This window comes from Channa argus, chromosome 20, assembly GCF_033026475.1.
Source record: "Channa argus isolate prfri chromosome 20, Channa argus male v1.0, whole genome shotgun sequence".
Lineage (NCBI taxonomy): Eukaryota > Metazoa > Chordata > Actinopteri > Anabantiformes > Channidae > Channa > Channa argus.
The window spans coordinates 19979976-19994015 of record NC_090216.1 but is presented as its reverse complement, the minus strand read 5'-3'; the positions used below and the strand labels follow the sequence as shown (position 1 = coordinate 19994015).

The window sequence follows — 14040 nt, the reverse complement described above, 5'->3', positions numbered from 1 at the left end:
TCTTAGCTCTTAGCTCGCTTTAGTATAAATATTATATTCTATGTGATTTTATGTATTTTAACCTTGTGCTTTTCTTTTATTTGTAACCCGATTTTTGTTTTTCATTTTTACTGTACCGCACTGTACAGCACCTGTATTTTGTTTGATAAGTGCTTTATAAATAAACCTATTATTATTAATATTATTGTTATAATTATTACTATCCTACTGCAGGAAGGATCATTTAAATATCAGGCAATTGTAGGAGAAGACATCAGGAAGCTGAAGCTTGGGCGACATTGGATCTTAAAATAGCACAGCGGTCCCAAGCATATCTCAAAGTCCAAAACTCTGGTTACAGAAGAATTCCTGGCTGTCACATTCTGGCAGCATGTAAACCAAGGAATATAATAGAACTAGAGGCAAGTGCTTCTGAGATATGGTGTAAGATTCATCAGGAAAGCTGCCAGAAGTTGGTGTCTGGCTGTGCATCATGTGTCCAGCAGGTAATATCTCCAAAAGGGTACTTTACTAAGGACTGAAGACAATTACCAAGGGGCTATGTAATTTTGAGACTGCAGTAGCCATTAAAAGTTGCATTTTAAGTTGACTTAGGAGAAACCACTTATAAAACTAGTTATGTTGCACTGTTTAAATTTCTTTCATTTGTTCATTTTGCCAGAAAACCTAATTTAAATGGAGATGCAGCTTCCTGCATGTGTCTCACAGCTCTTCCAATTACTATAACACCAACTGCCTCAAGTCACAATTCTACCTAATCAGTTTAACTACCCAAACCAGATTAGGTTGACTCTGGAAGACAATGATATAAAACGTATAAATCTTCCCAGTTGAAAGGCAACTGCACCCAGGCTAGTTCAGGACCCGGAGTGTTCTCCTGCCAAGCCAATGTGTTGTGATGGATGCAGTTTGTGGAAGTTACCTGGATGCATATTGCTCTAAAACCTCTATGTACTTTTCATGACTGAAGGTGCCTTTCCATCAATAGTTTCCACAAATAATTTCAAATTTTGATTAATCTGATCACAGAACAGTTTTCTATTTTGCCTCAAACCATTTTGACTGAGCTTTGGCCCAGGGAACACAGCGGCATTTCTAGATCTAGATAGTTTACATATGACTTCTTCATGACACAGCTTTAACTTAGTTCTGGAAGTGTTTCTGAGTCCATGCATTGATGTCCAGTGTCCTTTTATACCCAGCCATGTTACTGACCTGCTAGTTAACCTAATTACTTGTCAAATGTATCACCATTTTCTTTGGATTTGCAGCAATTACTTTTCCAGCCTTATGTTGCCTCTGTTCCAAATTTTTTGAGATGTGTTGCTGCCATCAAATTCAAAATGAGCTAATATTTCCATGAAATAGTAAAATGTCTCAGTTTCAACATCTGATAAATTGTTTATGTTCTATTGTGAATAAAATATGGGTTGAAGAGATTAGGCATTAGCCAGAAAAGGCCATGCTTCAAACATTTTAAATGAAAACCAGCAGAAAACCAGCAGAGGAGCGACTGTGTTGCAGGAACTCCTAACAACTGCGGTAGAGCGGTTGTCCACCAATCCGGTCACATGTTGAAGTGTCCTTGAGCAAGACACTGAACCCCAACTTAGTTGCTCCCAGTGAGTGTTGGCCAGCTGCATAGCAGCTCCCCCATCGGTGTATGAATGTGTGTGTGATTGTGAGTGTGAATGGGTGAATAAGAAGCAGTGTAAAGCGCTTTGAGTCCCAAAAGGTAGAAAAGCACTATTTAAGTGCAGACCATTTACCATTTACCATTTAGCTTAGCTGTAAGTACAGCAGATGTTTATGTCTCTGTATTTTACAGTTTACTGCAGTTGTATTCATAGCTAAGGGAGGTTAATCCTTGCATAGACACAAGTTCCAGCAGAATGGCGGTGTGGAATTGAAGGATCAAAACAACAGCAGCTTCTGCATTCTTAACCCAGCTGATTTAAGTGGGTTAGGGCTTTGCCACATGACCTACTTCCCCTCCCGGGCAAATACACTGGATACCCACCCTGCAGAGAAATTCCCTTTGAAAATAGCACTATTTCAGCTATTTAAAACCAACTCCACTGCCAGGACTATCCATTACGTTTTAAACTGAGTTTAGTTCACTACGTTCAGTTTAAACTGAATTCATTTAAATAAGTTAGTGAGTTGCTGAGTGACTGAACAAACTAGACTTGTATCTACAAAGGACAGAGAAGCTCTATTGCAACACACAGTCATATGTCTATCTAACAAATGCTAAATGCTAAATGCTATAAACGTATTAACTATCAATATAGGCTGCTGGTGTAGGCTTAAACCCCTGACTACCATGAACTGTTCGAGCAGTTTCAGGGCGCTCACATTATAATCTTCATTATTTTACTATAACTTTTCTCATACTCTCTGTAGAGGCGATCTTACTCAAACCTGACGGTCCAGCAAATACTTCATTCCGGAGATCGTTGTATGACGAACATTGAACATTTATTGTATTTGCTTCTCAACTTATGATGAGGGACCAATTGTACATACCAGTTTAAGTACAACAATCTCACAGACACAGTCACAGTTTCCTACATACAAGTTTCTCAAATTATGGCTGAACTCAGTAAGAAACCGTGTGCCTCCACAGCTACACACTGAACCCTTAGCACTTCTACCTTGTTGCGGTCCCCACTACCTTGTCGTCAGTTCCTCTGCTCCAGTGACTGTGTCATGTCTGCTCCCTTCAGTAGCTAAGCTGAACTGCATCTCTTGTCACAAACCCTTGCCATGCATTGTTCCCTTGACCACTGAACATCAAACCTAAAAGAAAAACTACGAAGGCAACCATCAAAGGCAACTATCAAGGCTGTATGGTATCACTAATGACATCATCAGTAAAACAGAGGAAACCTTGGTTGGCTCATTCAAACACCTTGGCCATTATTGTTGCTTTTGACGATAAAGAATAACTGTTCTAAAATGCCTGTATGTGTGAATGTGAGTGTGAATGGTTGTCTGTCTGTGTATGTTTCTCTGTATTGGCCCTGGACTAGACTGGAGATATATTCAGGGTGTACCCAACTTCTTGCCCAACTTCTTGCCCAATGATAGACTCCAGCCCCTCAAGACCCTGAACAGGGTCAGTAAAATTATTTTATTATATATATATATATATATATATATATATATATATATATATATATATATATATATATTTTTTTTTTTTTTTAATTATTATTATTATTATTTATTATTTTACAGTAAAATAATAAAAAACATTGGTGTTAGTTAGTTAATTTATGATGAAGTAACATACAATAACGTACTAGATAAATGAGAAAAAAATTGTTGATTAAAAAAATCTTTGTTTTACTGTTTTTGCTATTTCAAAATGAGTCGATGTAAAGTTTTTAAACCAACTTTACTTTGCACTTTATGCATATATCCTCTGACACAGTTAAACTACACCCAGGCAAAAGCTTTCTGGATCCTCACTATTTTAGGGCATTTCAAAAAAGAGAGTCCATTCACTACCTCATGCAAATTATGTATAACATAAGTTACTTGGACAGAAAAAGAATGAGCTGTGAAAACAAATCACCAACACTGTTGATGTGTCTGGTTTTAGTGGAGAACAACTGTTCAGTCAGAACAGAGCAGGTAAATAATAAACGCTCAGCACAGAACACCTTCAGAAATACATAATCATGAAAGCCCAGCTACTGCCAATGACTTTTCATCTGTTTGTGTGAATGTAGAGCATTGTCAACACAAAACACTGAGAGGGAGGGGAGGACACAAATATCTGCAGGAAAGAAAGGTTCCAAGTTTTCCTTTTGAGAAACAGCTAAGTAACAAACTGAAGATAAAACATTGTGCAGTAAGACTTGTCATGTGAATCAGCTGTGGGGACAGACATATCAGCCTCTATCCTTGGTCAGTGAAGAGAAAAAATGACTTACCCAGGCCATTCTCACAGTCTGTAAACTCCATAGAATGAACGGCTCGGTCTACTCCATATGGACCCATTAGTGTCCTGTTGGAGAGAATAGAGAAGAGAGGGAGTGACAAAAAAGACAAAGATCAGTCCAACACAAACTCTATTATAAAACCCAAGTCTCCTTTTCTTGTATTTTCCCCCACTGGTATACAAACTAGACAGTTCATCCTATGAATAGGATTGTGTGCCTGAGTTTTGGGTGTAGAGATTTACCTTTACCATAGATCATTTTAGTTATGCCACACAAATACAATGTCTTTTCTCAGCTTTGGGACATGTATACACCTGACACCGACAGTCTAGAGGCAGAGTCTGTCTTATTATTTTTGAGTTCATAAAGTCTTTATGCATTTAGTTTTTGTCACCCTCCTAGTTCCTGGACTTTCTTTCCCCCCTACCTTTTCTTCCTGCCCCTGGTCTTCATGCCCAGCTTTTTAGTCATGTAATTATCTATTTAGGTTCATCTCTCTCTATTTTTGTTGTTCTAAATAATTAAAATAATAAATGATAAATTAAATTAAAATTAAATAAATTAAATTAAAATAATTACTGAATTCCCAACCCTTATGTTTTGACTTGTCTTTGTTTTAAGTTCATGTTGATTCTGTCCTTCCTTCCTTCCGAAAGTGATTTTTAGTTACCTCAGTTTCTGTTGATCACCTTAATAAATTCTGTCCACACTCACCCCTTGTCCTTGTCAGATAGAGAGAGAGAGAGAGAAATAAAGAGAGAGCGACAGAGAGAGAGAGACACAGACAGACACACACACACAGATAAGCAGACAGAGAGACTCTCTCAAGTGTTTTTTGCATCTACCCTAACGATGTAAAACCAAAACAGTGAGCCAACTTCCAATCCCCTTGAGGTTCTGAGAAACAGCTTCTGTAATCCCTGGGCAAATACAGCACGTCTTTCTGATGAGACTGCTGATTTGCTGACTCTGTCTGCCAACTCTTTCTGAGAGGTACAAATATATACCACTGGATGTGAGATTAGGGGAGAAAAGATTTGAATAATGTGATTCTTATAAGTACATTTAAACACGAACATGCTAACTCTGAGCTCTGATGTGAGAAATTTTATTTAATTGGCACCAGTGGTGAATAGAAATGTTTGCTGCCACCTTTGACAATGATCCATCAGAGAACAAAGCAGCAATGTATTGATTTGCATTTGTTGTGATAGCAAAAATTATTTCTGCACAACCTGCAATTTAGAACATCATAAACACATTGTAACATGCATCAAAACATTTTTTTTAAAGCTGCTATAAAATCGGCCATTTTAGGCTGCAACAATTGCAAAATTGTTCAGTTTCAATATCAGGTATGTTGTTTATGTTCTATTGTGTAAAAATGGGCTGATAAGATTTGCTAAATTTAGCATTTTGTTATTATTTACATTTTACACATTGTCCCGGCAACAGGTTTTCACAAGGATGTCTATATTTGCATTCACTTCCCCTTCTACTCGTAGATGATTTACAGCAAAAGAATAATGCAATAAAAAAGAAAATAGTTCTAAATGTTATGTTCTTTCGGTTTGGCCTAAAATTAAATGCGCTGTGGACAGGAGCTATGTAAGGACATGCTGAATATACATTTCGGGGCGACTGTAGAGCAGTTGTCCACCAATCTCACAGACTGTTGGTTCAATCCCAGGCTCCTCCGGTCACATGTCGAAGTGTCCTTGAGCAAGACACTGAATGTGTGTATGTGATTGTGAGTGAGAATGGGTGAATAAGAAACAGTGTAAAGTGCTTTGAGTGCCAATACATATATATGTGCAGATTGTGCAGATATTTTTATAAGTCCAGACCATTTACCACATATATGCTAAGAGATGCACACTGTGTCTGTGAACTGGCTGCAGTTACATAAGTGCAGCTGTTTGCTGTTTGATGCTTTCTGGTATTGAGCAGTTATTGAGCAGTTGCAAGCACATTTTCACAAATCAGCCTGATGAATGATGCCAGTAATTCTTAAAGGTTTTTAGGACATGAGACAAAAACACAAGATAGTGTTTATATTAATCTAAACAGAGCTTTTAAACTGGTGACAAGTCTTCTTTTATCACTGTAATGTAATGCCTTTACACAGCCTCTGATCTGTTGTGAAAACTGCACTAATACTAAAAAAACTAAAAAACACACTGCAAAAAGCTGCAAAAGCGAGGCTTTGAGGCATATTTTTGAAATACTTCTGCTTCAAAGGCTTGATACTGTGGAGTAGTCTACTTAGTCTAGTTAGCACCCACCATCACTATCATCACCTTTCTGGACAGCTTTGTTAGTTTATGGACTACTGCCTGCATATTGGAGTCAGTGTTTTTGTTACAGAAAATATTGCACATTGACATCAGATCATGTCCTCACCACAAAGGAGCCACTCCAGAGCTCTTTGGAACCAGACTAATACCACTTTCAGTGTGACTGCTTGATTTAGACCTGCCCAAAGAAACACACAGTGGGAAAAAAACAAAAACGGTTCGATTTAAATTTGGCTAAACCACATTGGTCCGAAACCTCTCTTAGTGCGTTTAAGGTGAGTGAAGTGCATTCAGCATTCAGCTGCAGCGTTTTGCTTAGTATATTGCTTTGTATATTGCTCACCGTATTACTGTAGATTCCAAATTTAAAGTTGTTGCAGGTTGCAGAGCAATTTCTCCCTAACACAGCAGGAATATTGACCTGTGCAGAATAGGATCTTATTCCTACCTTTATGTTATTTTTCCTGATCCAGACCCATTTAACCAATGTGTGTGTGTGCAGGTTTGAAAACACTTCTTCAGGTCTTCAGGCTGCTGCTGCAGTTGTGATTCATTCTTTAGGACCAACGTCTGTACGGTACAATAGATCATGTCAAATACTGAAGATGAACAAGACAAACTGGCACATACCTGCTTTTATCCGTCAGCATCATTAGCAACACTGTTAGTAAATTAAAGGTTTTGTGTTCAGTAAGCTGATCTGAAACAATTCCTTCTCAGCCATGAAGCTCCTAGTTTCCTGTCTGCTTTCCAACTGACAAGCATTATCAATATTTCAGCTGCTGAGGCAGTTCACTAGTCATTAAACCTGACACCTCCCTCCTGTCAGTAAAACAATGAGTCTTACTGAGAACACACTAAACTAAATAAAATATTAAACTAAACTAAATAAAATATTTTCTTTCTGAATGATAACACAAACAGCATTACTCAAGTTACTGGTAATGTGTAAAAACACACTTTAAGAGATTTATTTTAGGGTGACATTGTCTCTCCAATGTGGGTCCCTATGTGAGGGGTCAGGGTTACCACAAAGTTAAAGACTTTTGATTTTTTGTAAAACCATCTTGTTCTTTTCATTTATTGGCATACTAAGCTATTAATAAGTCAATCAATTTAAACTCAAATGGATTTTTGTCTCAAATGAAAAATAACTTCTGTCTTACATACACTTTAAGTTGTACTGGTTTATCATTACATAATATTTGTCCATCACTTATCTGCTGTGGTGGCCAACAACACTGTCATTGTTTCAAGCTTCAACCCTTTCAATAGGACAAACTTAGCAATAAAGTATTTAAACCATAAAATGTTGTTTCCTTGTTGTGTTGTATTTATGTTCTCACAAACATTACTTTCTTGTAGCTATTTCTAGCTTCTGTTTCCAGTGAGTGGGGCACAGGGTTAAACACATTAGGAATCAGGATCTTTCAGTATTGTGTACCTAGACCGTTTGATCGTATAGAGAGAAATGAAAAAACAACAGGGATCTAACTTCACCATGAAAACTCAACACGGTGTGACCGTAATTTGTGTTTTGAAGTTGTTCTTTACTGAAAAACTCCTCCAAAATATGGCAGCTTGTTGTTACTCTGCCATCTGAAAAACGGTTAGGACAGGATTGGCAGTATTTAAATAACCAGCTCTAATTGCGCGAGGCGCACGAGCGTCGGAGGCGACAGATGGACAGCGGTCCATCCTATTCCGTGGAATTGTCACCAAAATAGCACCAGAAAGTAAACACACGCATAAAGGTTCAACAGTCTGAATGTGTAGAGTTTTACCACCCACGGGACGTCATTCCTACCGACATTCCCTCATCACACAGCACAGATCTGTGGGTTCAGCTTTGCCAACGACAACATTAAATGTTTACCGCGAGAGCACCGCTTCATTTCATCATTACTGTCCACACAGTGACATGTAGCCAACATGTCAGTTGTTATTCTACCAACAGCCGTAAAGGTCGCTCCAATCACAGACCACTTTCAGCACTTAACGACATGTAGCAGCATCAACCCCCCCAAACAGCGCCACACTCCCTTTGTTTACCTGCTTATGATGACAGCTCCTTTATACATGACTGAAAAGGTTGGCATGTTGACATGTAGGCCACTTCTCGGAGGCAGTCGGTCGGTCGGTCGGTCGGTCGGAAGGAACCAAGCTCTCAGCCTTCAGCCAGCAGCCTCATGATGGGCTGCCTATAGGGAGCCTCTAATTCCACTAAGCAGCCTGTCCGCTCTAAACATCTCCACCTTCACACACGCATTTAATCTCTTACATAACTAAATTCGCCGGGGGGAAAAACACACAACACAGGGGAAACATTTGTGAGGTTTATGCCGCACATTTCCAGAGTACCAGCAGTCATCTGCTCATGTCATTTTGTTCCTTGAAACCAGAGCTGATTTTGTCGGTTACAGTATGTAATATTTAATGAAAATATTGGATCAAATATGTCTTAGATGGTTTAAGCTCTATTTGAAATGTTTGCAAGCAGATTTGATTCTTTGTAATTAAACTTTATTCTAATACAAAATAGCAAGGGTGCAGTATATATTTTAAATCAAACTACTCATAATTCAGTGACCACACTTACATCCTTACAATCCACCCACCACACTCTAAGCAAAGAAGTGGTTTGATGTGCTATTTTAACATAAGTTCAAAACTTGAGTGTAGTAAGACAGAGAGAGAGCACTGAATACTCCAACATTTGTCTCTGAAAATTCATATTTTGGTATATTTGTTTATATGGTTATGTTTTGTCCCAAGTGGGCAAAGCCTTGGAGATTCAGGTAGCATCCCAACCTTGTCATTATGTGTTCTACAACTGTTCCCCTAAATGAGTTTACAAGATTTAAGTCATTCTGTCTCTGTCTGTCATTTTCAGCAAAAGGTATTGGCTGATATGTCCATACTGCAGAGTCTAGAAGGAGTAAAATTATAAACTTTATACATTTCACCGTGTTTGACAGTATTTTTAACCACTGGTCACTTAAGTTCACATCCAACTGCAAAATGATCCTCACATTTTTATACATAGATGTTTGTAACTCATCAAACGGTTAAGAACAGGGCTGCTGTGTGTGTGTGCAGAGTTATTCCAAACATTCACCACATTAATGATTCAATTAGTAAGACAACCTCTCATTTGCAAGTATTTTCAAAAATTACTTTTTGCTCCAAATAATAGTTTTTCTAAAGTGAAACAGATAAACACTTCATCTAAGTAAAAGTAGATGTGGATCCCTAAGCCATTGATTCCATTAGAAAAATCATTTCCTAATGTGAATGTTTTGGTTGTGCCAGAAGATTATCTGAACTTAAATTACATTTATGTAGGGCATATTTGAAATTAAATGTATCTCTTGCCAACTCACTACATTAATCGACTAAGTCAAACAGAACTCAGATAGCACAAGTGCTCAGCTTTCTTCAGCAGTTTAATCCGCACTTAATTACATATTATTGTTATTTGTCATTCAAGCCTGCAAGAATTTGTGTTTCATAGCTATTTGAGACTGCAATCGATGAATAGTCTTTATTGTCTGTTCAAGTTCATCCATCGATCCATCGATTAATAAATGAATGTATTTAATTCTACTTCTGCTAGTTTATTCCTCTATTTTTAAGCCATCACAAACATTTTATGGCTACAGTATGGTAAATGGTCTGCACTTATATAGCACTTATTTACCTATTGGTACCCAAAGCACTGTACACAGCTTCTCATTAGCCCATTTGCACCCACAATCACACACACACAGATGGGGGAGCTGTCATGCAGCTGTCCTACACTCACCAGGAGAAACTAAGTTGGCGTTCAGTGTCTTGCTTAAGTACATTTAGACATGTGACAGGAGGAGCCAGGGATTGAAAGAACCCTTTGATTGGTGGATGTCCTGCACCATTATAAAATGCCTTTATAAAATGATATGATAATATGTTTAAGTTTTCTTCACACAGACTTTTTGCCTCTCAAACCAAATCTTATTCAGTCAAACTCATCTTTACACTGCTTTAATACAAGTAAATGAGAAACATTTAAAATAAAAACATTTCTAACTAAATACTAACATAAAATATCTGCTACCCACTGCAAAACAAATCAACTGGTGTTGCAACGTCTAACCAGCTTGTAGGTTCATGCAAAAATAATTTTAATTTGCTACATCCACAAGTAACTAATATTTTTAAGCTTAATATATGACAACATTTTTGAGGAGACCACATGAGTGTATAATCACACAGGAAATATCAGTAAATTCAGCCTTACTGACTAAAGCTACTGAAAACATACCTGGCAAAACCCAGAGGCAATTTCAACCTTTGGAACATGTGGAAAAACCCGGAAGTCTGGAAGACTTGTGCTTACATTTGTCATTGCAAAGTCCCTGTCATGATGCACTTCAGCTGCCAGGTAGAAATGAAGAGTGCCAATTGATAGAGATGATAAGCTTATGGTTAAAGGATAATAAACACAAATCCATATGACACACCAATGTGCTAAATAGAGGCCCTCATAAGAGGGTTACTCAGTAAGCAGTAACAGTAAGCACAGATTATGTTACAATTTAGCCTAATTTCATGTCTCACAGTATATTTTTACTTGCTCTGAATTTTTGAAAACAGATTTGGCCAACCTTTTTGTTTGTTCATTTTTGTTCAGCAAACACTTATTTACTATGCATATGGGGCAACATGAATATTCATAATTTTGCTGGCAATCACAACTTTTAATGCATTTAAGAGGAATTATTTGTATTATTATTATGTTATGCAATTTCAGGAACACTCAATATTGAATAGCAGCTGAGCCCTACTATATTCTAATGTTAGCCTAGCTATCCACAGTAGCTAATGGCACCTTCCATGTCTGTTTCTAACTTATTCAAAGAGCTGGGTCTCCAGGATTTACAGAAACAGACTGTTGGTAAGAGAGATAATTTAATTTAAAAATAACTGGAAGAAAGAAAAATCACAGCCTTTCCAGGTTGGGTGGTTGTGGTGGTGGTCCAGACACTGAAAATTGATTTACATTTACTCATTTAGCAGACGCTTTTATCCAAAGCGACTTACAGGTGAGGTATAGGGCAGCAAAAATCTAAGTCAAGGAGAAAACATCAAAGCAAAGTCCTGCATCTCTTGTTCACAGTTCAAGACATGCAAGTGCGAAAAAGAGCAGAAAGGATGTTTTTTTTTTGTTTGTTTTTTTTAATAGATTTAAGTGCATAGGAAGAAGTGGACGAGTTCTGTTTTCAGCAGTTTGCACATTGGAGTAAATTAATGCTCATTATTTTAATTATTTATATATTTTTAAAATGTTCTTTGAGATTAGATGATTAAATGATCACAAAATCATAATAATTTGAAGTGAGCTTAAGTTAGCTTTGAACAAACAGCTGTTGGAATGTACTTTTTCATTTTAAACTAATCAAAGAAGTGAACTTATACTTTGTCTTTTTTGTAATATGTGTACTTTTGGCACCTTTGCACAGCAGGAGGTTACCATATAGCCTTTCCCAGAAGAGATATGGAGTATGCCAGAAAGAGTGGGTAACCATGGCCACTAATCTTTCACATTTATCTGAGGTTCTATTCAGTAGTTTGGCTGTTGGTCTTGTAATGTTAGTTTACAAGATGTTAGCAGCAGCTTGATCATGTTTCATGTTTCATGTTTGTGTAGATCAGGTAAGAGGAGTTGTAAGGAAAGTCTGAAGCTGGAAACTGAAGGTGTGATGATGAATGTCGTTAGTGGTTATGCCCCACAGTTAGGATGTCTGTTCAAAGAGAAGCAGAGATTCTGGAGCGAGTTAGATGAAGTGATGCAGAGCATCCCCAGAGGTGATTGGTGCAGATTTCAAAGGACATGTAGGTGAAGGGAACAGAGGTCATAAGAATGGGCAGAGGTGAGCATTTGTGAGCCTCAATATGGTTTCAAGACTAGAATGAGTACAGCAGATGCAGTGATTGCTTTGAGGATGCTGATGGAAAAGTACAGAGAGGGTCAGAGGGAGTTGCATTGTGTCTTTGTAGATTTAGAGAAAGTGTATGACAGGGTGCCGAGACAGGAGCTGTGGTATTGTATGAGGACGTCTGGAGTGGAGGTAAAGAAGGTGCAGGCAGAGATGGAGGTAGCACAGCTTAAGATGTTGAGGTTCTCTTTGGGCGAGGATGGACAGGATCATGAATGAGGACATCAGAGGGACAGATCATGTTAGATGTTTTGGAGATAAAGTCAGAGAGGCTAGATTGAGGTGGTTTGGACATGTTAAGAGAAGAGATTGGAAGAGACTGGAGCTGCCAGGAGGTCTAGAGGAAGACCAAGGAGGAGATTTATGGATGTAGTGAGAGAGGACATGGTTAGATGGAGGCACATGATTCGCTGTGGTGACCCCTGAAAGGGAACAGCCCAAAGGAAAAGAAGCTGAAACATTGTGGTTATTCATACATTTGTTATCATCATACTGGAAATATTTCTCAATAAGGAAAACTGCAGTGAAGCTTAGTTTTTAAAAATGACTTGATTGAATTTAATGCTGTCTCACAGCTAGTAGGTCCCCAGTTTAAGGCTGCCAAAAAGGCTGTGGCCTTTTTGTTTAGAGTTTGCATTTGCTCCCCGTGCTTGTGTAGGTTTCCTACAGGTTATTCAGTTTTCCTCCCACAGTCCAAAGACATGCATGTTAGGTTAATTGGTGACTCTAAACTGCTCATAGATGTAATTGTGAGTGTGACTGGTGGTCAGTATGTGTATGTCTCTCTGTGTTGGCCCTGAGATACACTCGAGACCTGACAAGGGTGGAACCCACCTCTTGCCCAATGTCTGCAATTTTAAAAATTGAAAATTTAAATCACCATTATAATTATTTAATTCCAACGTTACAATTCAAGGTGTATCAACAAATGTGTGTGTTATGCTTGATTTCATCTACTATGTACAACACAACTAACAAAAAGATGTTTGAGATGATGCTGAGAATTTTGCCTGGTTTTGTGTTTGGTCTGGTCTGTGTGTTTCCATTGTACAGTTACTGGTCCCATCAACCTTCCCAGTGTTTCCCTCGTTTCTCTTATTATAGTTTTTCTCTACACTTTTCACTCGTCTCAACCGGTCAAGGCAGATGGCCGCCCACCCTGACCCTGGGTCTGTAGGAGGATTCTTCTTAAAGGGAGATTTTACTCTCCACTGTCACCTTCACGTTTGTTCAAAGGGCATTTTACGGAAAGTGTACTTCTTGGGTTTCTGCCAAAGGACTGTTTACTGATAAATTGTAGCTCTTATTTTGCTTAAATAAGTGATTTCTCTACATAAGAATTAATACTTAAGACGTGACATATGCTTGTATTACAAAACACCTCCTCTTCTAAAACATAACTAGCAAAAGTTAACAAATTTAGCTCGAGCTTAGCAGTTGTCCGTTAGCAATAGCTTCTCTGTCTCCCTCTGTCTCTCCTTCTCTCACTCAGGAGGTCACTAAAATGAACGTTGGATCGGTGTGTAACTTTGCCAAAGCAATGTTGAACTGCGTATATCTCTCTGCACCACTGCCAAATGAGATCAGTGACGACATGTACAGCCGCATATCGTCATTCAACCGCTGGCTATTGAAACCGATATTTTAACAATATTTCCTCATAACTCTCTTCTATATAACCATTTTCTAATAATTTGAATTTACAATAATGGACTATACAGCGGTTAGAAAAATAATACACTACAACAGATACTTAAGTGAAAAAGCGGTAATAAAATTTTAAGAAATTATTCTTTTATCATTTGCTTCACC

General features: G+C 38.0%; 1 protein-coding gene across 5 annotated transcripts in view; it reads right to left on the bottom strand.

Moving 5' to 3' along the window:
• The window catches only part of si:dkeyp-72e1.9 (syntaxin-binding protein 4), a 94776-nt gene that overhangs the window by 58946 nt on the left and 21790 nt on the right, over positions 1-14040 (bottom strand). For 3 of the 5 annotated variants that reach the window (XM_067487230.1, XM_067487231.1, XM_067487233.1), the window contains exon 2: positions 3945-4018. In XM_067487230.1, the coding sequence (XP_067343331.1) occupies positions 3945-4018 (74 nt within the window). Of the gene's footprint in view, positions 1-3944; positions 4019-8302; positions 8506-14040 lie in introns of those variants that run through there. The other 2 variants (XM_067487234.1, XM_067487235.1) reach the window with 1 other exon arrangement.